At 42.4% G+C, this 25555-nt stretch overlaps 1 protein-coding gene across 5 annotated transcripts; it reads left to right on the top strand.

Annotated features, from left to right (window-relative positions):
• Positions 1–87: 87 nt before the first annotated feature.
• On the top strand, positions 88–25172 carry ZBTB37 (zinc finger and BTB domain containing 37). Of its 5 annotated transcripts, none has more exons than XM_040446751.1 (4): positions 88–235; positions 2034–2990; positions 4470–4569; positions 9668–25172. In XM_040446751.1, the coding sequence occupies exons 2-4, from the start codon at positions 2068–2070 to the stop codon at positions 10154–10156; spliced, it is 1512 nt and encodes a 503-aa protein (XP_040302685.1). In that variant the 5' UTR covers positions 88–235; positions 2034–2067; the 3' UTR covers positions 10157–25172. The 5 variants fall into 5 exon arrangements, with proteins under 5 accessions (XP_040302685.1, XP_040302684.1, XP_040302682.1 ...); XM_040446750.1 differs by having other exon boundaries at positions 89–235; positions 2031–2990; XM_040446748.1 differs by lacking the exon at positions 88–235 and adding an exon at positions 821–968 and having other exon boundaries at positions 9668–24600.
• The last annotated feature ends 383 nt before the right edge of the window (positions 25173–25555 follow it).

The raw sequence follows: 25555 nt of genomic DNA, 5'->3' as shown, positions 1-25555 counted from the left end.
ATTGTGGGCGGTGACACGACAGCCCGCGTGACTCAAGGCTCCCGCCCTCCGACCGACTGAGAAGGAAGAGAGGGGAGGGGGCGCGAGGGACGGAAAGCGCTGGGGGAGGGGAAGGGGGGCGGTGTAAGGGTGAGTGATTTCCTTCCGGCACGTCGCCCGCTCCGGGGGAGGGGGTGGGGGGTTTCACTTCCGGGACGGTGTTCCGGCCCATTCCGGCCCATTTCCACCCCCGGAGGTAGGTGCTGCTCCTTGACTGGGCTCGGGCCCCGCACACCGGTCCCGCTGCCCTGCACCGGGACCGCCTTGTCCGGGCTCCGCCGCAGCCTGCTCCTGGGGCGCTCAGCCACTCCCCTTCACCCCACCCTCAAGGCACCGGAGACCTTCCACCCCCTTGGCCCCGGGCCGGGCTGAGCTGCCGGACCCGCCCCCTCGCCGGGCCCCTCCCTCAGGACCCCGGGATGGGCGGCCCCCTCCCCCACCGCAGCCCGGACACACCCAGATACACACACCCACCTCTGGGCTGCTCCCCGCCCGCCTACGCTCACCGCCTGGACGGGGTCCCGGGGCGCCGCCCCCTTCCCGGTGCTCTGCCCTCACCTGATTGCTCGCTCCCCGGCCCCAAGCCTTGCTCCCCTCTCCTCCCCCCGCTCCTCGGTGACATTTCGCCCTTCTGTCAGTTTCCCACTACCCACGCTTCCTATAGCAGACTAAAGCCACTCAAATACCGGAGTGGCCAACCCCATGGCGTTCCCGATTCTCCCTCTTACAGCTCTCACCCTTCCAGTGCCGACGGTAGAGAGAGACCTTACTCCAGGGGCTTCCTCCTCACTGGGGAATTGCCGGAAAGAGCAAACAAAAAAGGCGCTGGTGTAGGCTCCAAAATAAACACATCTGAATTCATGATGGCATCGACAGAGGCTCTTATTGGATTAAAAGTTTCAAAACAAACAAAAACGCTTTGGAAAAAGGTCAGGTTGGCTAAAGTTGGTTCTTAAAAGCAGTGTATACACTTCCCTATTTACTGATTGTGTTGTAAGTGCGGGGCAATACTGTGAGCTTGTCAGGATCAGTTCTGAAATTTTAGATTTTAGCTAACTATGTAATGTCTTATAAAGTTACAGAGAAATGGAAACATGTTGGGCTCAAGTCAGCGTCTTCCTGTTGAGATTTACACAAACTAGTGTCAACCATTGAAGGCTATTGGATGCAGTTATAGGTATAATGTTTTCAGCTGTTTAAAGAAAAACTTTGATGTAAAAATATTGGCCATTTGATAAATGCTCTATTTTCTACCAGCTTTGGGGAATTACATTTCAGAATCAGCATCATCACCACCCTGAAATTCCCAGCTTTGAATTTAGATAGAAGCAGTGTACCTACCCTTTCTTAATTCTGAGGTTGAACATCTTCAGCTTCTCTGCATCTTCACTGAGTTCTGACACGGCTGTGGCATGTTTCCTAACCAAGACCTTGCTTCAGAGTCCTAAACCCAAGCCTTTTTGTGAGGGCTCTGACTCTCAAGCTTCGAAATAATGGCTTACATACATTCATGTGGGATATGAGTCACCTTCTAAATAATAAACATAACTTCTACAGCATGTAGTAAAATATTAGCAAGAGGGATCAATCCATTAGTGTGTAATTACATTTATTCAAAGAGCTGATTTCTTTCCTCCTTCAAAGAAAAGTTATCAAAGGATTTTGTATTCAGTGTATGAATACTTCGTGATTAAAGAAGAAAAAAAAAGAGCTGTCACAACTGGTTTTCCCCCTTCTGTTAAACTTATGTTTTGATGCTGCATAGCTTATTAGTAAGGGGAGTATGATCTTAGGTAGACTTTGTAGAAGTCTAGCAGTCACATTTGGGTTGTTAAGGGTATCTTGTTTCCATATCCAAACATAAGGGAAGTTGTCTCTTTTTACTTGGAGATTTTGAAATTTTACCAAAAAATATTTTTCAGTAGATTTGAATTGGAGAGCATGGCAGGAGTGAAATTCAAATTATTAATGAACTTGGTTTCCTCTTTCAGCAGGGTTGAATGCCTGCCTACACCCTCAGGCACGACCATGGAGAAAGGTGGGAACATACAACTGGAGATCCCTGACTTCAGCAACTCTGTCCTGAGCCATCTAAACCAGCTGCGCATGCAGGGCCGTCTCTGTGATATTGTGGTCAACGTGCAGGGACAGGCTTTTCGGGCTCACAAAGTGGTCCTGGCTGCCAGTTCACCCTATTTCCGGGATCACATGTCCTTGAATGAGATGAGTACTGTCTCCATTTCAGTCATCAAGAACCCTACTGTTTTTGAGCAGCTCCTTTCTTTCTGTTATACGGGGCGGATATGCCTGCAACTGGCAGATATCATCAGCTACCTGACAGCTGCCAGTTTTCTGCAGATGCAGCATATTATAGACAAATGTACACAGATCCTGGAGGGGATTCACTTCAAAATTAATGTGGCAGAGGTTGAAGCAGAATTGAGTCAAACGAGGACAAAGCATCCAGAAAGGCCTCCGGAGTCTCACAGGGTGACACCGAATCTAAACCGTTCCCTTAGCCCACGACATAATACTGCAAAGGGAAACCGGCGAGGTCAGGTTAGTGCTGTGTTGGATATCAGGGAGCTCAGTCCTCCTGAGGAGTCCACCAGCCCTCAGATAATTGAACAGAGTTCTGATGTAGAGAGCCGGGAGCCCATTCTTCGAATCAACCGAGCAGGACAGTGGTACGTGGAGACGGGAGTAGCAGACCGGGGGGCCCGGAGTGATGATGAAGTTAGAGTTCTTGGGGCAGTACACATCAAAACGGAAAACCTGGAGGAGTGGCTTGGGACTGAGAATCAGCCTTCCGGAGAAGACGGGAGTAGCGCCGAGGAAGTCACAGCCATGGTGATTGACACCACCGGCCATGGTTCTGTGGGGCAGGAAAATTACACTCTGGGATCTTCAGGAGCCAAGGTGGCTCGGCCAACAAGCAGTGAAATTGACAGGTACGGTTTGTTTTCTTTGTTCGTCTAAACGGCTGTCGTGCAGACGTCACTAACTCAGGCCCTCTGTGTGGCACAGAGTATGTCTTCCTTACTTGATGTTCTTAGCCAAAATAAGTTGAGGAAACCGGAGGTGTGCCAAAAGACTTGCGTTCTTATTTCTTTAAAGCAGGAAGCTCCTAGTCCTGAAGTATTCACAGTGTTGTGAGAACTATGGTAAAGTTAGACACTTCCATGAATCAGAATAGCAGCTGCAGCCACGCTAGGATCAGTAATTGCCAGGGCCTCCTCGGATTTCCAGGCAGGGAGCTGATCATCAGCTGGGAGCCTGGCAGCAGTGCCCTTCCTTGGTATGTTATCACACAGGTAGGTGGCCTGGGGGACTTTGACTTTCCTTTGTAGCACTGTTCACTTTTCTTTGCCCCCGTCTACCACAGTTAGAGGAAGTAGGGTACCAGCAGTGATCGTTCTTTTTAAATTAGTGTAATCACAGTAATTTCAAAGAAGGGCTTTTTGGATAGTTTTTCTTTTCTTTTCTTCTCTTTTTTTTTTTCATTTGTCATGTGATAATACCTTTCCCTGTTTTCTTTCATCAATGACTGCTGCTACCACAAGCCTGAGAGTCTCTTTTTTTCCACCAGTGCTACTATGCCCTATGCTTCACTTTTTTTTCTAACATATTGTAATTGTCAGAACATTTTTTGGGGAGTGGAAGTAACAATTTTAATCTAAGTAAATGGAAAGAAAGCCTCAGTTGAAAGAAATATTACCAACTTCGATTGGTAATATTTGTTTTTTTCCCCACTCTTAAAAATAAATTAAAATTGCATGAACGATGAAAACTAAAGAAGCTATTACTTTGGTTCACATCTGGCCTTAAAAGAGGCATTATGTGTCACAGAAATTCAGAGGGCATATCCTATATCTCCTGTAGGTGGTCTTTTCTCCTCCGGTCCTTAACAGTTAAAGTATCCTTGAGGACAGTACTTATTATTCCCCTGTGTTAGCACCCTTTGTCCAGTGTTAGAACTGCATCAGAAGTAATAGCTTTGGATGCAGAGATTTTCAACTTCCATGATCTGTATCAGCAGTCTGAGATCTGTAACAAGTTACCATGGGGCGTGGGTGAGGGAGCAACCAAAAACCTAATAGTTACATAGAAGAAACAAAATCATAGACCCAGTTTTAATTTATGCTTTTATGGTCTCCCGGTCCTCAAGGACAGAAGCTTGTATTTAGCCTTAGTGTCACCGGGCCATGTGGTCTCTCTGCTATGCCATTTTGTATTTCTTAAATTTACTAGGGCAGACCTCTTTTAACCTTAAGATCTGATATTTACTATATGAAAGTATTTCTTAGAAATCTGTTGTTCTGTTTGTTCCCCCTTCCTCAGCCATGGGATAAAAAGGGGTAGATGTCATCATTTTTTAAGTTCCTTGACGCTATTTTTCTACTATCCCCTTTTTGCTCCTCTTCCAACAGATTTAGCCCCTCCGGCAGTGTTGTTCCCTTGACGGAGAGACACAGAGCCAGAAGTGAGTCTCCTGGGAGAATGGATGAGCCTAAGCAGCCCAGCTCCCAGGTATGTAGTGGGGTTAGGATTGCTCAGTGGTTGAAGAAACTGCCACGGTGTGTGAACAGAATATAACGAATAAGAAAGGAAAGGTACAGGAAAGGTAACAGTGACCTCGTTAAATAAATACTGTATTCGATTACTTGTTTCTTTCTTACTTGTGGGCATGCAGGAAATACACTTTTGGTGTCAGCAGAGTTTGAGAAGTAGAAAAGATTGTGGGACTCTTCCCTGGTTACAGGAACCAGTCTGTATTCCTGAGAGTAATATAAAATAACCCCTGGAAACTACATGCAGGTAATTTAAGACTTGGGATGGAGAGAGTCTGATTTTATACTCTGTGGGCATAACACTACGTAATTACTGATTTATATAGTATTACGTATTTGTAAATAAATTGCTTATGCACTTTTGTGTGTGATTGCTTTTTTTGTATGGTTGTGTCTTTTCATTTTTTTTCCTCCTGAATCTTCTGTGAGACTAAAATGTTCTAGAAAGGATAGGAATAATGTTTTCCATCTTCTTTGCAACTCCTTAGCAAGTAGTTGAAGTAGTTGGTTGATATTTTTGTTTGTTCTCACAAGTGTCTATCACTGAAGATTGATTTTTAAAAAGATTGTGAACTCACAGAGTGGAACACAATAAATTGTAAATACCTTTGCCCTTTAAAAGGAAACACTGGTGGGGGCGCCTGGGTGGCTCAGTTGGTTAAGCATCCGACTTCGGCTCAGGTCATGATCTCACAGTCTGTGAGTTCGAGCCCCGCATCGGGCTCTGTGCTGACAGCTCGGAGCTTGGAGCCTGCTTCAGATTCTCTGTCTCCCTCTCTCTCTGCCCCTCCCCTGCTCATGCTCTGTCTCTCTCTGTCTCAGAAATAAACATTAATAAATAAATAAAGGAAACACTGGTGGATTAAGATTGGGTAGCTAACGTTTTTAGCATTTGCGTTGTATGATAATATCTTGTTTGATTTTTACTTAAGCCATTGGATGTGTATTGTGTACATAGTATAGTAACAGTAAGCCTTGTTAGAAACTATATTTACTTGCATGTTACCATGTGAGGGTACCAGAAAAGGAATGTAAGTATTAGAATTTTTTAGTTTTTTATTTCTTTTTAATGTTTATTCATTTGGAGAGAGAGGTAGGGGGGAGGGGCGGAGAGAGAGAATTCCAAGCAGGCTACTCGTTCTTCGCACAGAGTCTGACTCAGGGCTCAGGCTTACAAACCGTGAGATGATGACCTGGGCCGAAATCTAGAGTCGGACGCTCAAGCCCCTGAGCTACCTAGGCGCTTCAAGAATTTTTTAGTTTCAGTAAGATGTTAGAGAAAATGTGAGGTGCCTGGATGGCTCAGTTAGTTGAGCTTCTGACTTCAGCTCAGGTCATGATCTTGCAATTTGTGTGTTCAAGCCCCGTGTCGGCTCTGTGCTGACAGCTCGGAGCCTGGAGTCTGCTTCAGATTCTGTGTCCCCCTCTCCCTCTGCTCTTCCCCCACTCGTACTCTGTCTCTCTGTCTCTCTTTCAAAAATAAATAGAAAACATTTGAAAAAGTTTTTTTAAAAAAATGTTAGGAGCTTGGAGGAAAAGTAACTTTACTCATATAATTAGGACCCCTTTTCTCTTCACCTCTCAGGTAAGATGCAGTCACTATTGTGCAAATACGTGCTGCGTGAGACAGACCACGCACTTTCCGGGTGGGTAAGGCAGACTAACAAGAACACAAAGCAGGGACAAGTCACAGAGCCGAGGCTTCTGGAGCAGTGCTGTGGGAACAGAAGCGCTAACAGGCAACTGCTAGAATCAGTGTCTCCTCAGGAAAGTGTTACTCAGAGAGATGAAATGCACTTTTTAAATAAGCGGCTAGAGGGGCACCTGGGTGGCTCCGTCGGTTAAACATCTGATTTTTTATTTTGGTTCAGGTCATGATCTCACAGTTCATGGGTTCGAGCCCCACCTCGGGCTCTGCAGTGACAGTGCAGAGCCTGCTTGAGATTCTCTCTCTCCCTCTGTCTCTGCCCCTCCCCTGCTCACGTTCTCTCTAAGAATAAATAAATGAACATTAAAAATTTTTTCTTAATTAAGTAGAGATAACTTATTCTTATGTAGATGGGATAGGGATAAATATGGGAACTCTGCAAGGGTGTTTGCCTGAACAAAGCAGAAGGTACAGGCTATAAAGTCGCGGCAGATAAGTAATATTGTCTGGAGATGATATTAAGAGATGAGTTAATATACACCTTAATATGTGTGGAAGTTCATTATGGTGAGTCTCCACCACAGTTATTTTTCCCTGCCATAGAGAACCGAAACAAGACAGGGGCTTACATTACAGTTACATTACAGTAAGAACAAATTCTGATAAACTTGGAAGAGCTTCCTGATGACAGGAATGATTAAACTGCTATGGTTACTTCTTTACTTAAAAACATCCTGTGGCTTTTTCCTTTGTCTGCCACATGAAGGTGAAAATACTTGGCTTAATTCTCCAAGTAATTATAATCTTTTTAACCTGGCTTCTTCCACCACTCATCAGCATTCATCAGACCTTCTCTGTATGTCAGAACCACATCAAACTTACTCCTGTCTCTGTACTTCAGTCTGGGATACTCTGTTCTTCCCAGGTGTCTGGGCTCCCCCAAGACCCAGCTCCTGGTTCCATGTGCCCTAACTAGCCCAGGCCTCTTTGATCTCTCCTTAAACCACGGTAGCATTTACAGATGATATGGTATAATTTTTCCCAACTCCGTACTGACTCATAAAAATTATTCTTTTTCTAGTTGCATGAATTTTATGTGTCCTTCTACTTTGAAATTTCCTTGAGGACAGAGTTCTCATTTTCTAATCTTCTAATCTTCATTGGCCTTTTTAGGTGGCCAATAAATAGAAGATGTTTTATCACTAATTTTGAGTAACTAAGGTTACTTAGTAGGTGATAAGTAAAGAGGCATCTCCTAAATAGGGGGTTATTTGGTTGCCTGTGAAATTTCCAGTTTTGCAGATATTCAAATAAAAATGAACCAAATAGATGACTTTTTAAAGTCCTTTCAGGGGCGCCTGGGTGGCTCAGTCGGTTGAGCGGCCGACTTCGGCTCAGGTCATGATCTCACGGTCCGTGAGTTCAAGCCCCGCGTCGGGCTCTGTGCTGACAGCGCGGAGCCTGGAGCCTGTTTCAGATTCTGTGTCTCCCTCTCTCTGACCCTCCCCCATTCATGCTCTGTCTCTCTCTCTGTCTCAAAAATAAATAAAAAAACGTTAAAAAATTAAAAAAAAAAATAAAGTCCTTTCAGTTCTTTGAGTCTGATTAGTAATTCACAGTTAAGATGGTGAACATATTTGAAGACCATGTCAAGTATCTAGATGGAATTTTAGACAATATGGAAATCGTTCATTTATATGAAATGTATTCGTTATATGGAATACTTCACTTAAAAAGAACCTTAAGGAGGGGCGCCCAGGTGGCTCAGTTGGTTAAGTGTCTGAGTCTTGATATCAGCGCAGGTCTTGATCTCAGGGTCGTGAGTTCAAACCCCACGTTTTAATTCAAAGGATTTAAAAATTAAATACATTTTAAAAGATAATGTAAAAAGATCTCACAGGTAACTAAACTACATTGACTTTGCATATGGACAATACTGGTATGACATTTGCATATGGACAATACTGGTATGACATTACTTAAAAGTTAGGCGGGTTTTTTCAGAGCCTATTCCCTCAAGATTATGAATAATATTGTGAGTTTGTAATGTTTAATAATAGTTAACATTTACTTGGCTATAGTAAGCGCTTCGTTGAATTAACTCATTCATGCTCATTGCAACCTACTAGGTAGATGCTATTATATTCATTTTACAGATGAAGAAACTGACACATAGAGTAAATAACTTGCTCATGGTCATACAATAAGTAGGATGCAGATTTGAATCCACGTTTCAGTATCCTTAATTGCTATACAGGATAATAACATGCATTCAAAATATTTCAAGGTACCTTTATTGTGTTTGATTCTCATGAGAATTCGGCAGAGCTGGCACCTTTTAATTTTGTGGATGAGAAAACTAAGCCTTAGAGAAGTTACTCTGTGCTTTGTCCATGGTCACCCAGGAACTTTTGGTGGGATAATCCCTAGTCCTTTATGTGAGTTCAGTTTTGATTATCCAGGGAAATGAAGCAGAAGGAAACATCATAGAAGACAAATCAGAAATCATCTAAAACCTCAGTGTTACTATTCAACGCTTGGCTTCACGTACTGCTTCCCAAACCTGCTGAGAACTGCTTCTGTTGGAAATGCTGAAGGCACTGTCTGTTTACATATGTGAAAGGAGACAAAACACATTTTGAGAAATTAAAGAAAAGGACACAAAACCAATTGCTAGCTAGAGGAGTCTTCTTCCAATTAATGCAGAGTCAACTTTTGCATTGGTACTTTAGCCTCTGCCAAACAACTGTAATTGCCTCCTATATGTTTGTTTTTTTTAATATTTATTTCTTTTTTGAGAGAGAGCCCCTTTTTTGAGGGGAGGGGCAGAGAAAGAGGGAGAATCCCAAGCAGGCTCTGTGCTGATAGCAGGGAGCCCGACATGGGGCTCAGTCCCATGAATCAGGAGATCATGACCTGAGCTGAAATCAAGAGTAGGACTCTTGGGGCTCCTGGGTGGCTCAGTCGGTTGAGTATCTGACTTCGGCTCAGGTCATGATCTCATTGTTCGTGAGTTCGAGCCCCACATCGGGCTCTGTGCTGACAGCTTGCAGCCTGGAGCCTGCTTCGGATTCTGTGTCTCCCTCTCTCTCTGCCCCTCCCCTGCTTGCACACTGTCTGTCTCTCTCAAAAATAAATAAACAAAAAAAAAAAAAAGAGTAGGACTCTTAACTGACTGAGAAACCCGGCGCCCCCCATCTTGCTCTTTTAAAGTAATGGAATAGAGTGTCCTCAGATTGTTCTTTTAATTATTATATTAACATCTGTACTTTTTTGTAGTAATTCATTTCCTGTTTGGGTCTCTCCTAAAAATAAGCATGTTGCCTGGTATGAGAGGTAAAAATAGATTTGATTTCTTTCAATATGTATCCTTACACGTATGTGTTCTTGCTTTCCTCACTGGACACAGGTAGAAGAGTCCGCAATGATGGGAGTAAGTGGCTATGTGGAGTATCTCCGAGAGCAAGAAGTATCTGAGCGGTGGTTCCGTTACAACCCCCGTCTCACCTGCATCTACTGCGCCAAATCTTTCAATCAGAAGGGGAGCCTGGACCGCCACATGCGCCTGCACATGGGAATCACACCATTTGTCTGCCGCATGTGTGGCAAGAAGTACACCCGGAAGGATCAGCTGGAGTATCATATCCGCAAGCACACAGGCAACAAGCCCTTCCACTGTCACGTATGTGGCAAAAGCTTCCCCTTCCAGGCCATCTTGAATCAGCACTTTCGCAAAAACCACCCTGGCTGTATTCCCCTGGAGGGGCCTCACAGCATCTCCCCTGAAACAACTGTCACATCTCGAGGACAAGCTGAGGAAGAGTCACCTTCACAAGAGGAGACAGTTGCTCCTGGGGAAACTGCCCAGGGCTCTGTGTCCACCACTGGGCCAGATTGAAACGTGGAGGGGGAGGGGGCAGACCCTCTTCCCCTTTGGGCCGTAAGCAGCCAGCATGAGGGCCACGGGCTGGTACTTAGATTCACAAAACGCCACATCACTAGATCGGAAGATACTCCCAAGATGTTGCCAAACTAGAGGATCAGCAACATACGCAGAAGCACGAGAGGCTCTTCCCCTCCTCCTTCCCACCTCATACTTTGGGAAATAATCAAGTAAATCAACTTTCTAATTCAGGGATCAACAGCCTTGGTTTGTTAACTTTATAAGAAAAAAAATTTTTTTAAAAAACAGTGATAAATGGTCATTTATCTACCAGTCATGTTTGAACACTGTACTTTGGTCCATATCATCCTGGTGGCTGTAATTGCCCAGATCTAAAACACAGCAGGAGCCTTGGTCATCTGAACCAGCCAGCCACGAGAGAGAAGGAAGTGAGAGAGAAGGAAGTAATCGCGACGGTGACAAGAAGGAGGAATTTCTCCTCTTCCTTCCCTGCCAGAACATGCAGTTTCACATTTCAAGGAAAAAAAAAAAAAAAAAAAAAAAGAATCCTGGTGGTTGTTACTGATTTGAAAAGTTAGACCTTCTCTTTGCCCTGATTAGGCATCTGACACTTTGCCTGATTGTTTCATGTAAGCAGCCATCTTGGAGCGGTGTTCTCGTGGGCAGCATCACCTGAAGCTCTCTAGGCAACTGGAAGGGAAATGAGCAACAAAGTGTTTGCAGTAGGTTCTGCTACATTTGATGGCTTGAGTTTCATGTTGGGGAAGAGGGGAGCGGGGAAGGAAGTGAGGTTTTGTGCAAATGTCCAATGGCGCAGAGTACTGCAACTTCCTGATTGGTGTTTGTAAACCATAGTGCTTAAATATCTTTGGGTGTTAGGAAATGGCTCTAGTCCAGATGAATTAATATGTTAGGCTGACTACCAAAGTTTCATCCAGTCTCTCTGGCTCCTACCTTCACAGAACAGCAATATTCTACATCAGAAATGTCACTTTCTAGTGAAATGAGCCTGGACTGTATTTTTAAATCTACAGGTCTCCATATTTGATAACTTTTATATGAAGTTTTAAACACATTTTTTCTGCAATATTGTGGTTGAGGAAATCCAGCACTATGGTTCTTATTGCAACCACAATTCCATTTCCTTCTACGTATGTAATAGTTTATATTTTCAGGCCAATAGAAGAACCTCACTAAATCCATGTCTCGCGTCTGCAAACCTAGTAATTCATAAACCAACCATCAGCAAATTTGCTGGTGACTCCAAGAGCTTTGCTTTTTAATAATACACTACAGGGCATTTACCAGAAAACATCAGGCACAATCATGTTGCAATAAATTTATCAAGGGATCAATTTGATCAGGTTTGGTTACTTAATCATTCCTAAGATTTTTAAAACTTCAAGGGACCTTTTTGGTAATTCTGGGGATTTCTGAGATTCTTCATCCAGCATTGAGAGTCAGAAAAACTTTAGCAAACATGTAGAGTTTTAGATGCCCTGTCTTGCATTCAGAGAATGAAGGAGGATTATTAAGGGATGCAGGCAAGTAGATGCAAATAGGAAAGAGAAAAATATATAGCTTCTCTTAATCATTAAATTTTTAAGAGTATTGAAATATGCAGTGGTTTAAGAAATTATCTTGGTGCAGAGGCACAGAATGATTGTAAAAGAGATTCGGGGAGGGGCTGGTCATGCCTGCACTGGTGAGCCATCTGTGAGAATGTTAGTGTGTGCTCCCTTTCTGAGAATGCTTTGTGGTATGTGGAAAGGTGGGTGGAACGGAATGGCGTTTCTCTGATGATAGGAAGTTAGAATGCAAAGAGTAACTCACAAACAATCTGATAATTGTATATACACATAAAGCTGCACCATATTGCTAGAGAGCGGTTATTTTCTCTTCTGGAAAAACGTAGCAATGTGTCTTTTAATAGGAATGCTATGATGCTACCATTTGATGAGAGCCTTCCCTTAAATGATACGTTGAAGCTTTGTCCTTAGGAGATGTAGACTAGAGCATTCTCCTCTTTAGTTGGGCAACAGAATGATAGGGCCACCTTAGGGACCAGCTATGCCCTGTGGGCATAAAAGTGGATTTGAAATTAGACTAAAATCTCTAGTGAAACATTTTAGCTGGTAATCACGTCTGTCCATGAACAGTTTGCCATTACTAAATAGGCAGGAAGGTGAGAAGTACAGAATATGCTGCTGTAGATGGAGCTTTTAAGCCTACCAAAAAAATGTTAAGTCCATCCTACTTTTGAGAAGTAGTATGTTGGAAAGTTCTTTATGCTTTGTTAGTTTCTTAGGTTTTCTGTGAGAAAATGGAGCTTTTTAAACTATGACCAAATTGTAAAGGTGAACTGCAGTAATGTTTGTAAAGAGAAAGTTGGCAGCGTTTGTCAGTACTCCATCCAGGATTAGCAACAAGCATTTTAAACGAAATAGAGACTATCTAGTAGATGTGGAAATGCTGGGAGTGTTTGTTGGGTTCCCTTCCGTTCTCATCCACTTGTAATAGATGTTGCTGAATTGATACTGTGAATAGAGTGCTACCTGGTCTTCTAGGACCACATCAGCACAGTCGTGTTGGCTGGTCCTCACCTCATTGGCCTAGCCCGGAGCCATGGAATTCATGAACATTCAAGCCAGGCTAGCTTTTAAACGAAGTAAAGTTTCTGAAAGCAATTTCTGTGTTAGCTAGAAAAGGTATTAGCATTCTACATAACTGTCCAAGATTCTTATCCAGGTTCACTGTGACATTGTCCTAGTTCTTAGTTAACATCACTGTAGGGTCATAGTAGTAGTAGTGTTCTATCTGCATTAATGAATAGCTGTATCGGTGTGTGCACAGAGGATACCTCTCTTAAGGATGTACTAGATGGACTGTAGCTAATGCTGAAAACTCATTACCAAATCTTAACTTGCACGTGTCACCTTGTGAAGGGAACTGCATTAGCATTGAGAGCTAAATCATCAGTAAGTACTTTAATGCCATGAAAATAGCAAACACTGGGACTGTTTCCATTCATTGAATGGCACTTGATAGCAAAGGAGCTACCCAATATTCTCAGCAGAAGAAGAGAGATGGCAGTGTCTTAATCTGCCTTTGTTCTAAGAGGTACCTTTTATTCTCTCTGAACTCGGATACCAGGATAAATATAGCATTGGCATGAACAGGAACACTGTGCTTAGGCAGAAAGGCTCTTTCTAATGACTTGTTCTCTCTTTACTCAGAACCATATTTACCTCTGAACTGAGTTGAGTTTTATTTTATGTAATTTGCCAACTACCCCCAAGCCATCATTGTACCAGACGGTTGAATCGAATCTTGAATAAGTAAAAATAAATTCATTCCTAAATGATAAGGTTGGAAGCGAAGGGAGATAGCAGTTAAGGAAAGTTTTCTGGTTATTCTATTTTTTGGTATTTTTAGATGTTTCCAGTTCCCTCTACATCAGTAAAACAGGGTTTCCAAAGATGTTACGACAGTAGAAATAAACTATTATCTTCCCAGCTCCATAGCTGAAATCTGGCCTTGGCTGGAAGTGGTCTGGTGGAACAGTGCACTTCATCCTTAATAGCAGAATAGTCTTTGGTCAAGAAATAACTTCTAAAAAAATTTAGTTGTTACTTGACACTAATTTTGTTTCTTTTAACTGGTAAAAATTCTATTTTGTTTGACTGGAAGATCTAATTTTAAAAAATTAAAACAACGGTTAATGGAAAGGAAATTAAACTGAACAGAGGCAACAGTCTTCTTAATCATAGTGGAAGGCATTTAATCAGAAAGGAGTTGGACTCCTGGAAGTTTTTCTTTTTTCAGATACAACAGACACGTTTGTTTGTTTGTTTGTTTGTTTGTCTTTTCTCTCTTTCTCAAATGCCATTCTCTTTACTTACTCGTTTAAGGCATAATCGAGAAGTTCTTATTGAACTCATTTTTGAAAACGGGGCTCTTATGCCATTTGGGAAAGTGTGCAAAATATTGAAGTATTGTAGTTGTTGAGATTTAGAAAAGGGACACCAAGCTATTAAGTCAGGTAAATCCCTGAGTTTGAGAGGATGCCCCTTAGCATATTCCTAGCATTTGTGAATTAGATCAGTAAACCGCAGCCTCCAGGGCCAAATCCTGAGGCCATCTGACTGTATAAAGTGATACGGAATACCTGTTCTTCACGTATTGTTTATGGCCACTTGCTACTGTAATGACAAAGTTGGGTGCTTGTGGCAGAGACCACATGGCCAGCAAAACCTGAAAATTTACTATTTGTCACTTGACAGAAAAGTTTGCTAACTCCAGAATTTTGTCACTCCTGCCATTTTGTCTTTGTAATAGTTTGGTTGAGGTTTTAAATTCTTGTTGCCATATATGCATCAGTTCCTTGAAAGAGCTTACCATCTTTTCCTAGACCTTTTTCTCAGAACCCTGTTTGTGTTCCTTCTTAATGATTCCCATTGCTTTAAAAGCATTTAGAATAGCCTTATGATCTGTCCTTGCCTTAAAGGTGCAGGTAGATCAAAGTTTAGGATGGTAGTTACAGATGTAACAAAGTAATTTAAAAATATAATTCCCATGCATAATAATGTAGGGTTAAATGAGTACCATGTTTACATAAAATACTGTAAAAAAATTAATGTTTTTATAAGTAAGTTTTGCCATTCCTCTGAGTTAACTTGAACTGGTTTGCATAATGATGACAAGAATGAATTTATTTCCACTAATATTAAAAATTAACTTCTGTTATGAATAAGTGGTTTGATTCTTACCCAAAATACTGTCCTTCTAGATTAGAAACCCCTACCCTTTCCCTGTCTACAAATCTTCATTTTGATTTCCTCAAATAAACTCACTCTGTTCCATGTGGAGTAGTAAAAAGCCCAATGTTCTTCCCTTCCTTTTCTTTTTCCCCCAATGAATGTTTTAAAACAATGAAATCTTTGAAGATTTCAAATTCCTCTTAGCCCTATCTTCCGATGTCTGTTACTGTCTATGATGTTTCTAAATATATACTGGGCTATTATTTATTTGCTTCCGAATGTTCATTCTTACTGTTCACAAAAAGCTTATTTATGCCAGATGTGCAAAAATGGAAAATGCTAGGATGATTATAAACAGAATTCCTTGCAGGAGGAGAATATAATTGTTCCCCATATGGACACCATGCATAGACTTCTGAGTTAAATTTATCTGAACAAAATGTTCTAGGCTGGGCTGACACAATGCAGTGAGTTTCACTTGTACTTTGTCGGCAACCCCACCCATACATACAGAGTTTGGGTGAGTGACCTAAGCTCCTGTAGGGCACCTCCTTCCTAGTCCTTCTTCAAGTTGTTTTTCCCCGTTTGATATTCATAAGTTTTATATGAAATGTTCTATGAGTAGTAGATAATCCTTACCTGTAAGGATGTTTGCCTAGCTGAGCTCTGCCCTCGTCTTAGAGATTTTGGAGTGTTGCTTTTCTGATTAATTTGCGATTCTGATCCTTCTGGCATACAGAACATTGGCCATAGACAGCCCGATGCGTCCTCTGCGTGCAGCTTTCTGTGAGGCCTGGGGAGTAGCTGCCATTTCTGTATGAATGCGTTGCAGAACAATTGAGTTTGCCCAGCACTAGCGAGATCTTTGATAATTATTAGTCTTCTGTTTTACCTTCTTTGCTTTCTAGAGTCTGTTTCTGTTTTCAATCCTCTCATTTTTAAGTAGTGCTTTTCCCAGAGCCAGTCTTTTTATTTTGCAGTAAGGAGGTTTTCTTGCTCAGGACAAGCCAAAGTTGGATAGGTACTATGAGTACTTTAAGACACCTGACTCAGTTACATTCCAAAGGGTATAATTATTGATAACAACTGTGATATCAAAACCTGGAAAACATTTGTACAGACTATCCAGTTTTGTTGTACAGGCAGCCTACCTTTTCCCTCAACTGCAAGGAACAGCAATGACTTAGAAGGCAATTATTACTTGAAATGTCTATCGCCTTTACAGAGAATACATACATGAATAAATTTCTTATCTCACATCTTCCCTGTTATCTACTTAGTAGATATTTCCCATCTTAACAGTTAAGGGCCTACTAGCTCAAATAGTGGAAGCTTTAAATAGCAAAGCTAAGTTATAAAGGCAGAGCAGTTCATGAAAAATAAAACTTTTCTAATGCTTACTTCTTTCACGTCTACTCAGTAAGTCCTCCTGAGGAGGCTAGAACTCCCCATCCAGTTAAGACAGATACACATACAGCATCTTCTATGGACAACAATACAATTTAGTATACTGTGAATCTTAGAATCTGAATTAATCCATAATGCCAAAAGTCAGAGTATCTCATGGGAAAATGTTTCCTATTCTGTGAAATCACATACCTTAAGTGAGAAGTAGCATACAGGAGAGTCTGGTCCACAAAGTAAAGATTAAGTATTTATTGGTACCAGTGTGCTTGGAATTCATACAACAAAATTGATTTTAGACATAGTTTAGATGTGGCTTCCTATACTTGAGAGTCCTAAATCCACTTGGTTAGAGTCTGGATGTATGCTTTTTAAAAGCCTGCACTTTTCATCACAGAGATCAAAAAGAGGGGGACAGAATTAACTGTACTAAGTGCTTTAGTGGCATAATGGCAGTTAGTCCTCAAAATAATCCTCTGACGTAGTAACAGTAGAACTAAAACTAGCTGAGATTTTGAATGCTTACTGTGTGCCAGGCGCAGGTCCGTGTGCTTCATATTGTTAACTCATGTAATCCTGGTGGCGGTCCCAATAGGATGGACACTTATTACCCTCGCTTTAGAGAGGAAGAAACTGAGGCACAGAGAGGTTGACCCAGGCAGTCTAACACTGGAGTTAACACTCTAATAGACTATGTTGCCTTTAAGAGGTGTCATTATACCACAATTTATAGATGAAGAAGCTGACGAACACAAGGTTACACAGTGGATAAATTGCAAAACCGATATTTACCAGGCTTGATTCCAAAGCCCAGACTGTCTCCACCACATCATATTGACTCTGTTTACTTACAAAGAGTTGAGGTGAACTGGAATAAATAATAGCCAGTAACAGTACTACTTTTAGTAAATTTTCAAGAAAGCATGATTGGAAGATTGCTTCAAAAGATAATGCAGTTGGTCTCTGAACAGATGCTGATGGTGAATATTTTTGGAGATATTGCCCGTTTGATAGGAATCACCCATTTGATAGGTCTGGTTGTGAATCAGTTCAAGTTACTACCAAGGGAGAAATTGGAAGGTAGCATTTCCACTGCCTAGCTTTGTAACAAACTAAACTATAGTGACTTAAAACAACAATTTTATAGATCTTGTGATGTTGTGAATCAGAAATTCAGGAAAGTCTCATCCAGGCAATTCTCTTTCTCCCTGTGGCGATGACTCGGGTCACCTGGTGGTGTTCAGCAGGTAGTTGGACTGGCCTGGAGTTTCCAAGATGATCTCATTCGCATGTCTGACACTTTGGCAGGGAGGGCAGTAGTCTGGGCTCACGGGCCTCCTCTCCCTCCCTGGAGTCTCAGGGACTTTCCATGTGGTCTCTCCATCAGGGCGGTCACACTTATTAAATGGCAGCTCAGGCCTGTAAGAGCCTGGGCAGAAAGTGCCACTCCTCCCTAGGCCAGGCCCAGAGCTGCCCGCAGAGTCACCACCATACATTGGTCAGCGAAGTCACTGGTCAGCCTGGATTCAAGGGAAGAGCACATACCACCTGATGGCATGTGTGTCTGTCAAGGATTTGGGGCCACTTCAGTCTTTCATAGGTGGCCTTGGGTTTTTGATTTGTCTTGAATTTTCTGCGTTCGTTCATTTGGGCTAGTTGTCCATGCCGTAGAAACCACTTATTTCGTCTGCCACGGGTCAGTAAAGGAGCTAGAGGGAGAATAAGACAAATACCTAAGCACAGGTTTCATTAGCTACCCACCCACCAAGTTTCATTGATCTTACAGCAAAATGTCCATGTTGTTTTTCTTTTGTTCCAAGTTCCAAGTTGTGAGCATTTGTTAGTTTGTTGTTTTTTTCCTGTGAAGCTGCAGTAACTGTACATACTGAGCCAGAAGTACTCCAGAAAGAGTAAAAAGCTTACTGTTAGAGAAAGAAGCTTGTTTGTTAGAGATGTCAGCTGTATTTACGTTTATAAATAGGCACAAACTCCCATGGTATGGAAAATTCGTATGGCTACTAAATCTCTTTCTCCAGGGGTTTCTATGGAGTGGCTACATGGTCACATTCTTGAGATCATTTCAAGTTCTGCCTACCCACCCTAGGCCTCTCTTTACTGCCACCACACCACCTCGGGCACAGTTTTGTGCTAGAAGATGAATAAGTAAGTGCATCCCATTTTTATTACCTTTCTTAGGAGAAAATTCACTGCCCAATTTTTTATGTTGTTGATCCTTTAAAATCAAGAGTTGCCATCAACCTCTCATCTAAGATAACAGATCATTGAACTGTTAGGATTTTTGTCAGATTTAGGGTGCTTTATATTTAAACTCTTGCTGGCTTACACTCATTAGACTATTGCCGTGACAGAAGAAATATGGGCAGAGAATAAATCCTGCTCTGAAAATGATCATCCCCAAACCAAGCTTTCTAAGAGAAGAAAGATTTGGGATTATCCATCCATTCCAAGTGCAGTGGACTCCTGGAGGATTAGCTGCGAGGGCTTCTTGCTAGTTATCCCGAAGTATCATAAAAAGGTCTCTTCCTAGGTCAGGCCTCAGGAATTGCAAATACAGGAAAAGGTACTCAGGGCTGAAGACTTAATTTAGGGCTTTACAAAATGCTTGGAAGAGAAAGAAAAAATGTTGGCATTTGTAGTTGGAGAACCAGGGACAAAACGTTCGAGGCGTTTAGGCATCAAGACTAGATTTTATCATGTAAGGACTGGGGCATATTTCAGTGAATAAAAGTCAATGAGCCTTCACGTTTTCTTTTTTGATCCCCATTTCTACTCTGATGTACGTCAAAGTCTGCTTTGGGTGTCAGAGAAGTCTTTGAAAATATATTCCCAGGGAATGAAATATCTCATGATGATCTGCAGAGAAGTTTCTCGTTCTGTATTTTATGGCTCTTTGGGCCCTCCTCCAGATTCTCTGTCACTCTTAAGTCATCTGGTGGTGGCACAAAAATTTAGCGCCGCGGTCTGGATTTGCGGAAGAGAACAAAGTCAGAAGAAGGGGAACCTGGAGACTGCCAGCATATTCTTTGTTGTCTGCGTTGCAGGTCAAACCATTTCGAGCCAGTCACAACAACCCATTGGGAGTAGAAATTCCTTAGGGTTCTGATTTCTGCTCTCTGCTATATCTTTAAAGCAGGCGTTTGTGACGTACTGGAAGATGATCTACTGAGTTTCCTACAAAGGAATAGAATCCTAACTGTAGTGGTTCTCCAAGAACTACTGCAAAAGCCCAGAAATACGACACAGGGAACAAAACGTAAAATGTGTTTCCTCTGGAAGCCAAGATGCGCAAGCAGAGGTCACTAAGAGTGTGACAAACCTACGTCTAGCATAGCTATCGTCCGATAGCAGAGAGATTTAAAATTTATATGGTATTTCTAATATTTTTACAAAAATGATTTTAAATCATGTAACTTGAAGTTTTAAAAACTGAGCCTGTTTTCTTTTTGGAAAACTGGCCCAATAAAAATAACACTAATATAATGCAATTGTATATGCATGTGCATTGAACACAAAGTGGTATACTAAAGATAGTTCATGCAAATAACTTTTGTGGGAAGTTTGGCTATTTTCGTAATATCTTTTTTCATAAATGTATGTTTATAAATATATTTACTCATCCACTATGACCCTGGTAGCATTAGAAGCATTTGTTAGTTGTATCATTGATTCTGAAAATCACATTCTTGGCACAGTAGGCTATGAGAGCCCTTTGTCGCTTTGTATTTTGGCTAAGGAAGTTATTTCTTGCACTTTCTATTTATAAAGATGTTATAACACATTGCACCCACTTAGTGTAGCTGTTGTTTAGAGACAAAAAAAGATGTAGGTGTTAAAGTGAAACGTATGTCTAAAAAGCCTGGCGAAACGAGGGACCTCGAAAGAACAAAGTTGGCTTGCATCTACTAAGAAGAGCTGGGGTTGAATATCGAATTTCGATTGCAAGTAGCTGTTGGGGTGGGTGTGCAAGTTGTAATTTTATTGCGAGCTGCCAGCTACGTGTGTGTGATTTTACGTGTGTATGTGAGAAAAAGGTGTCTGGTGAAGGCAGAGAAGTCAATGTAGGATGTAGTCTACCTCCCATTAAAGACTGAGCATATTCCAATATTGCCCTGGAGCCCTCTGGGCAGGACGCTGGATTCCTCAGCCACTGTCCACCTCATTCTCTTCTGTACTCGCTTCAGCAACTCTACCTCTGAGCACTTGGCTGAAGAAAGAGTGTGCTTTTTGTAGCAAGCAAAGGAAAGCCGGACACAAAATCTAGGGTTTGCAGTATCACCGTCCCCCTTGTCATGGGCAGATGTTCATGTTCAGCTTTGTTGCCCAAACCAAACAGTGTCTGAATACTCTGATTTAGTGCTTTTCTCTCCTGGCTTCTATTTTGCAAGAACAGCCGGTGCACGTGGAATCTTTCTGTTTTTTTAAGAAACGCACCAAACTCCTTTCGATGATGTAAACATTTTTGTTTGAATCCTGAGGGTGTGTGTGTGTGTGTGTGTGTGTGTGTGTGTGTGTTTAATTGCCATTGCAGCCCATTACTGGGAACCTAGATAATTAACCCTATTTTCCCGATGGTGAGCCTTCTGCCAATATCTTGACAGAGAGGTTTGCAGGAGGTGGGTTTTGGATGGCTTGTTTTGCTTTCAGTCACTCCAAAGAGATATTCCTGTTTTTAATGCCTATACTGTGGTACCGATCACGATGGCCTCCCTTGAATGCTGTGGGTGTCAGGAAATTCAGTTTCAGCAGTAAATTGTCACTAGGCACACCGCCTGATCTTTAAATCCAGTCGTAACATTCACCTGACTGTCCGGGGCGTGAGCACACTGAGCCGTGGCGGTTGGCCTACATTTTGAACATGTGTTACAGCCTAGGAAGGACCGTCGGCCCTTTAACAGCTATCCCGGAATGCTCGCCACCTTTTCACTCTACACTGGCTGGTTGTGATGTCGACACAGGGATTTTCAGGTTAAGAGTGAGAAGGAGAGAGTGATCTGTTTTCAGATTTTTGGAGGTTGGCCTCTGTGTTTAGGTACTTGCTGGTAAGTGTTTGCTTTCCTGGTGACTGGGTAGAGCAGGCGATGAGAGGATGCCGTGTGAAATTGCAGATAATGAGCCGGGCGTTCCTCCTAGGTGACAATTGACCCAGTCACCTCTGCCCGAAAACAGCGGGAGTACTGAAGGGAGAGGAGACAGTAGAATCACGTGAATCTACTCACCACAGCTGTTGCTTTTCTTTCTTTTGTGTGTGTGCGCAGCATGTGTTTTTATTAAGGCACAGGGACAGGACCGCGGGCAGGAGATTCTGCCCGGCTACTGTTATTCTAACTGTAGAATAATCGTCAGCCTGTAAGCCATGCTCATATCCTAGACTCAGGAATTAACTCCTGCTTAGGAAGATTCTTCCCCCTGGCTTCTCTTTTGTTTGTGCCAAGTCTGTCCTAGGCCTGTCCCCAGCCAGCTCTTTTGCCGTAACACATAATTAAGTGCAGACTTACCTAAATCCATAATTTACTGTTGACTGTGTGACCTGTTACAGCCAAAGTGATGTATTTAAAAGCAAAACAAAAAGGTGAACAATGCCTAGGTAATTTCTTTGGGGTGCGTGTTAATTCTGCGAATCTGAGAGGAGGCACGGAGTCTGACCTTTCTTCCCTCTGGCTTGAGTGATCACCGGCCTGCATGCTTTTTATTACAGAGCCAGCTGACCCAAACTAGTAGTTCCCCACCTTGGCAGCACTTTGGGCTTACCTGGGGCATCTAAAAAATTACTGAGTTTAATCAGTCTGCTGTGCAACATGGGCTTTAAAAGCTCCCCAGATGATTCTAATGGGCAGCCAAGGTTGAGAATCATTGGCCAGGTAATCTTGAGTGGCCTCCGGCAGGATCACCTCAGTCTGGTTCTTTTTTGTCATAAGATACCTTTACTGATATCCCACGCATGGCTCTGAGTTTAAAGTGGGCCAACGCTCAGGTGGTAAAATGGATCATCCATTTGTCCTCAGAGTAATTCTGGGGAGAGATTTTGCATCCATCCAGTTTTGTCTCTTTACCAAAAACAAAGTATGCAGAAGTAAGCAAAACGATTTCAAGCTCTGGTCTCTAGAATCCTCTTTTCTTTGCATATGTGATTTGAGTGGAGATTTCTCAACTCTGATAGCTAAAATAGAGCACTTGAATTTATTGAAAGGGCCAAGCCCAACCTGCCTAGGATGATTTCTAGTTGTAAAATAAACAGGTAGCATTATTAAAGTTAATGGAAAAAGAGAAGGGTCCTTCCTGGGGGTGATGGTGGTACATTTGATAATTTGTCTCTTAGCCTGTCTTCTAAGTGGGATTTCAGTGTAAAGTGACTTTCACTTTTCCTTGTTTTTTTTGTGAATGAAATGCACTAGCTAAGGCTTAAATATTTCTGAATTTTAGATGAAATGTGAAATGAGTCATTTTAGCCTCTTTATTCCAGGATGTCAAGGACCTAACCCAGTAATTCCCAAATGAAGTTCCATACTTTTCTTTGTTCCCACCCCAGGTAGTAAACATGCCTGCCCATGGCAACTTCACGCCTGGTAATGGGAAGGGGAGAACTGTTTGATTACCTTAAAAGTGAGACACTCTCCCTCCACCGTCCCCCCCCCAACCCCAGTCCTCCTGCCACCGCGTTCAAAATGACTAGCTACCAAGTGATTTCTCATTCGTGACAGAAATTTGTGTTTAAGAGCACACAGATATAGTAGTCTCTCTTCTGAGAGAATTCTGGGCACCATAGAAATTTTCATTCATATAATGCCTACAATAATTGATATTTTAAATTTCAAATAGGTGGTGTGTTCAAGAAGGAAAGACTGGATAAGTGCAGAGGACTGAATTAGCATCAAGCTATGACATTTCATTGAAATAACACTGAGGCTCAGCTATTTGCTTAGCATGTAAATGTTGCAGTGTCTTTCAGAGAAAATGCCTCCTATGCCTTAGAAAATTTCTGAAGGCTTCCTGATATGGGGTGGAACAGACAAACAGCAGCCTTTGGGACTTGCATGCATCCAGAGAGTAGCACATTAGGGTTTCATGGTGAAGAGCATTGTGGAGTACTGTGAAACATTGTTGAAATTCATGCAAATCATACCGCACTGGATTTTAAGATTTCTGTGGGGGGAGGGCGGGGGGGGGGGTTAGAGGAGGAGGATGGGGAAGTAATGGTAAAAAATATATAGAAATTTGTTTTATGTTTTAAGCAAGGAATGAAACAAATTCCCTATCAGGAATTCTCTATGGACTATGAAGTTCGGTCAAGTTCTCTGCCCTACTGGATTGGCTTGCTGGTTCCTCTTCAACTTTTAAGGAGTCCTTTCTGAAACGGCTACACAAATGCTAGTCTGACTACAGTTTCACCACTCGGCCCCATCCCCCTACTCTCAACAAAAGAAAAACATTCTCAAGCTATGGGAATGTGTTCTCAGTCCGTTAACTTCGTATCTGCCCCGGTCTCTGTTCGCAGTTTTAGCCCACTGCAGGACTTTGTGATCTAATGGCGGGACTTAAGTCCATCTGCCGATTCAGTCAGGAGCCGATGGCCTCTCCTCTAAGAAATCTTAAAACCAGAACTCTCCATTTTGGGCATGTCAGCATAAGTGAGTAAAGGGAGAAGTACACTTGGGAGAGCACTTAGATTTCCCGACTCCTAGTAATTCAGGGTGGGGCCCACTCATGCTCTGCCCCTGCGAGGGGAAGAGAAGCTGAGCGTTCAAAGCTAGAAAGTCAAGGTGGCTGAAATTTGGTTTCCTTCAGATGGACATGGTCTGAAAGAAATCTGTCCACCTGTTCTCTATGGTGCTTATATGGTGGGTGACAGCTGTCCCCCATCTACCTGTCCCTGGCACTGTGCCTTCCCACTGGTCACTGTGAAAAGCAGATCACACTGGACTCAGAGGCCAGAACCCAGGACCATTTCCCTCTTCTCATCTTGAGCCCATCACTTCTTCATACAGCTAATAATGTAGCATTTACTTCTCTTTGGAAAACTCTGGGGTTTGTCCCCCAAGAAATAGTAAAGTATTTAAAGGAAAATAGCCAGAAAATAAGATTTCTGGTGGTAGCTATTAAAGAGACCATAGGAGACTTTCACTTCCCCTCGACTGATACTGATAGCAAGGATCCACATGCCCCCTCTTCCGGAGTTTTTAAAGGCTACCGTATTTGTAAGCAGCAAACTTATGTAACATTTTTTCACAACTTGCTAATCAAAGATTCATATTAAAACCGACAATCAATTTCTAACATGTTGTTATCCCTGAAAGGGAGTGAGGTAGGGTTTTAAAGTGTAAGAACCTACCAGTCTGTTTTTTCCCTTTGAGAAAACAAACATTTGAGGTTTGTGTCTTTTCATCTGAAGCTATTACTCCATTAATAAAGATGCCTCGGAAAAGTCAGTGGGCCAGGCTAGCTGTCTTCCACCTCTGAGAGCGCTGGACTGGGTCTGTGCATCTTATTTCCTTAGAAAGTATCTGTTCTCATTATGACCTTAATTATAAATACCTATATATAGGAATAGGATTTTCCCCTCACCCCACCCTCTTTTAATCATTATCACTTAAGTGTAAACCACACCTCCCCTCACCCCCCTCTCACTGAACAAATGCACTTTAATTCCTAAGGAGAGTGGCTGTTCCCGGCCCTGAAGCCAGATTACTTCAGGAGGAGAGTTGAGGAGGGAGAACTCCTACCAGACCCTGTGAGACAACCAAATTCCTTCATGTAAACACAAATCACACCCATTCTTTCACTGTTCCCACCCCCTGCCACAGGGAAAAAGAAACCACCAAAATGGAAAAGTTTAAAATGCCTACCCTGATTGTAGAAGTTTCCCTGGGAGAAAATACCCAATATTAAGTTATTTTCTCAGCTACCAAATTGTAAGAAACTTCTAGGTTGTTTTCTGGGAGGCTGAGATTTTTTTTTTTTTTTTTTTTTCCAGAAGTCAAGTGAAAACACAGAGGCTGTAAGCTGTGATTCTGATTTGTGTCATTTCTAAGTATTAGATATGTTCTCTCAGTTTGACAGGTGTTCTCAGTCTCTCCTCCTGTGGATTCTGCCCTTCCCCTGATGACAAGCCAATAGTCCTGGGTGGGGTTGCATGTCTCCTAGAGCCCCAGAAGCCCTGTTGTGTCGGGGGAGGGGGGAGGGCTGGAGGGTGGGCAGAGACTGGGGTTGGGGG

The sequence above is a fragment of the Herpailurus yagouaroundi genome, unplaced genomic scaffold (assembly GCF_014898765.1).
Source record: "Herpailurus yagouaroundi ecotype Mexico unplaced genomic scaffold, PumYag 195, whole genome shotgun sequence".
NCBI classification, from domain to species: domain Eukaryota; kingdom Metazoa; phylum Chordata; class Mammalia; order Carnivora; family Felidae; genus Herpailurus; species Herpailurus yagouaroundi.
This window is presented reverse-complemented; position numbering and strand designations above follow the sequence as displayed.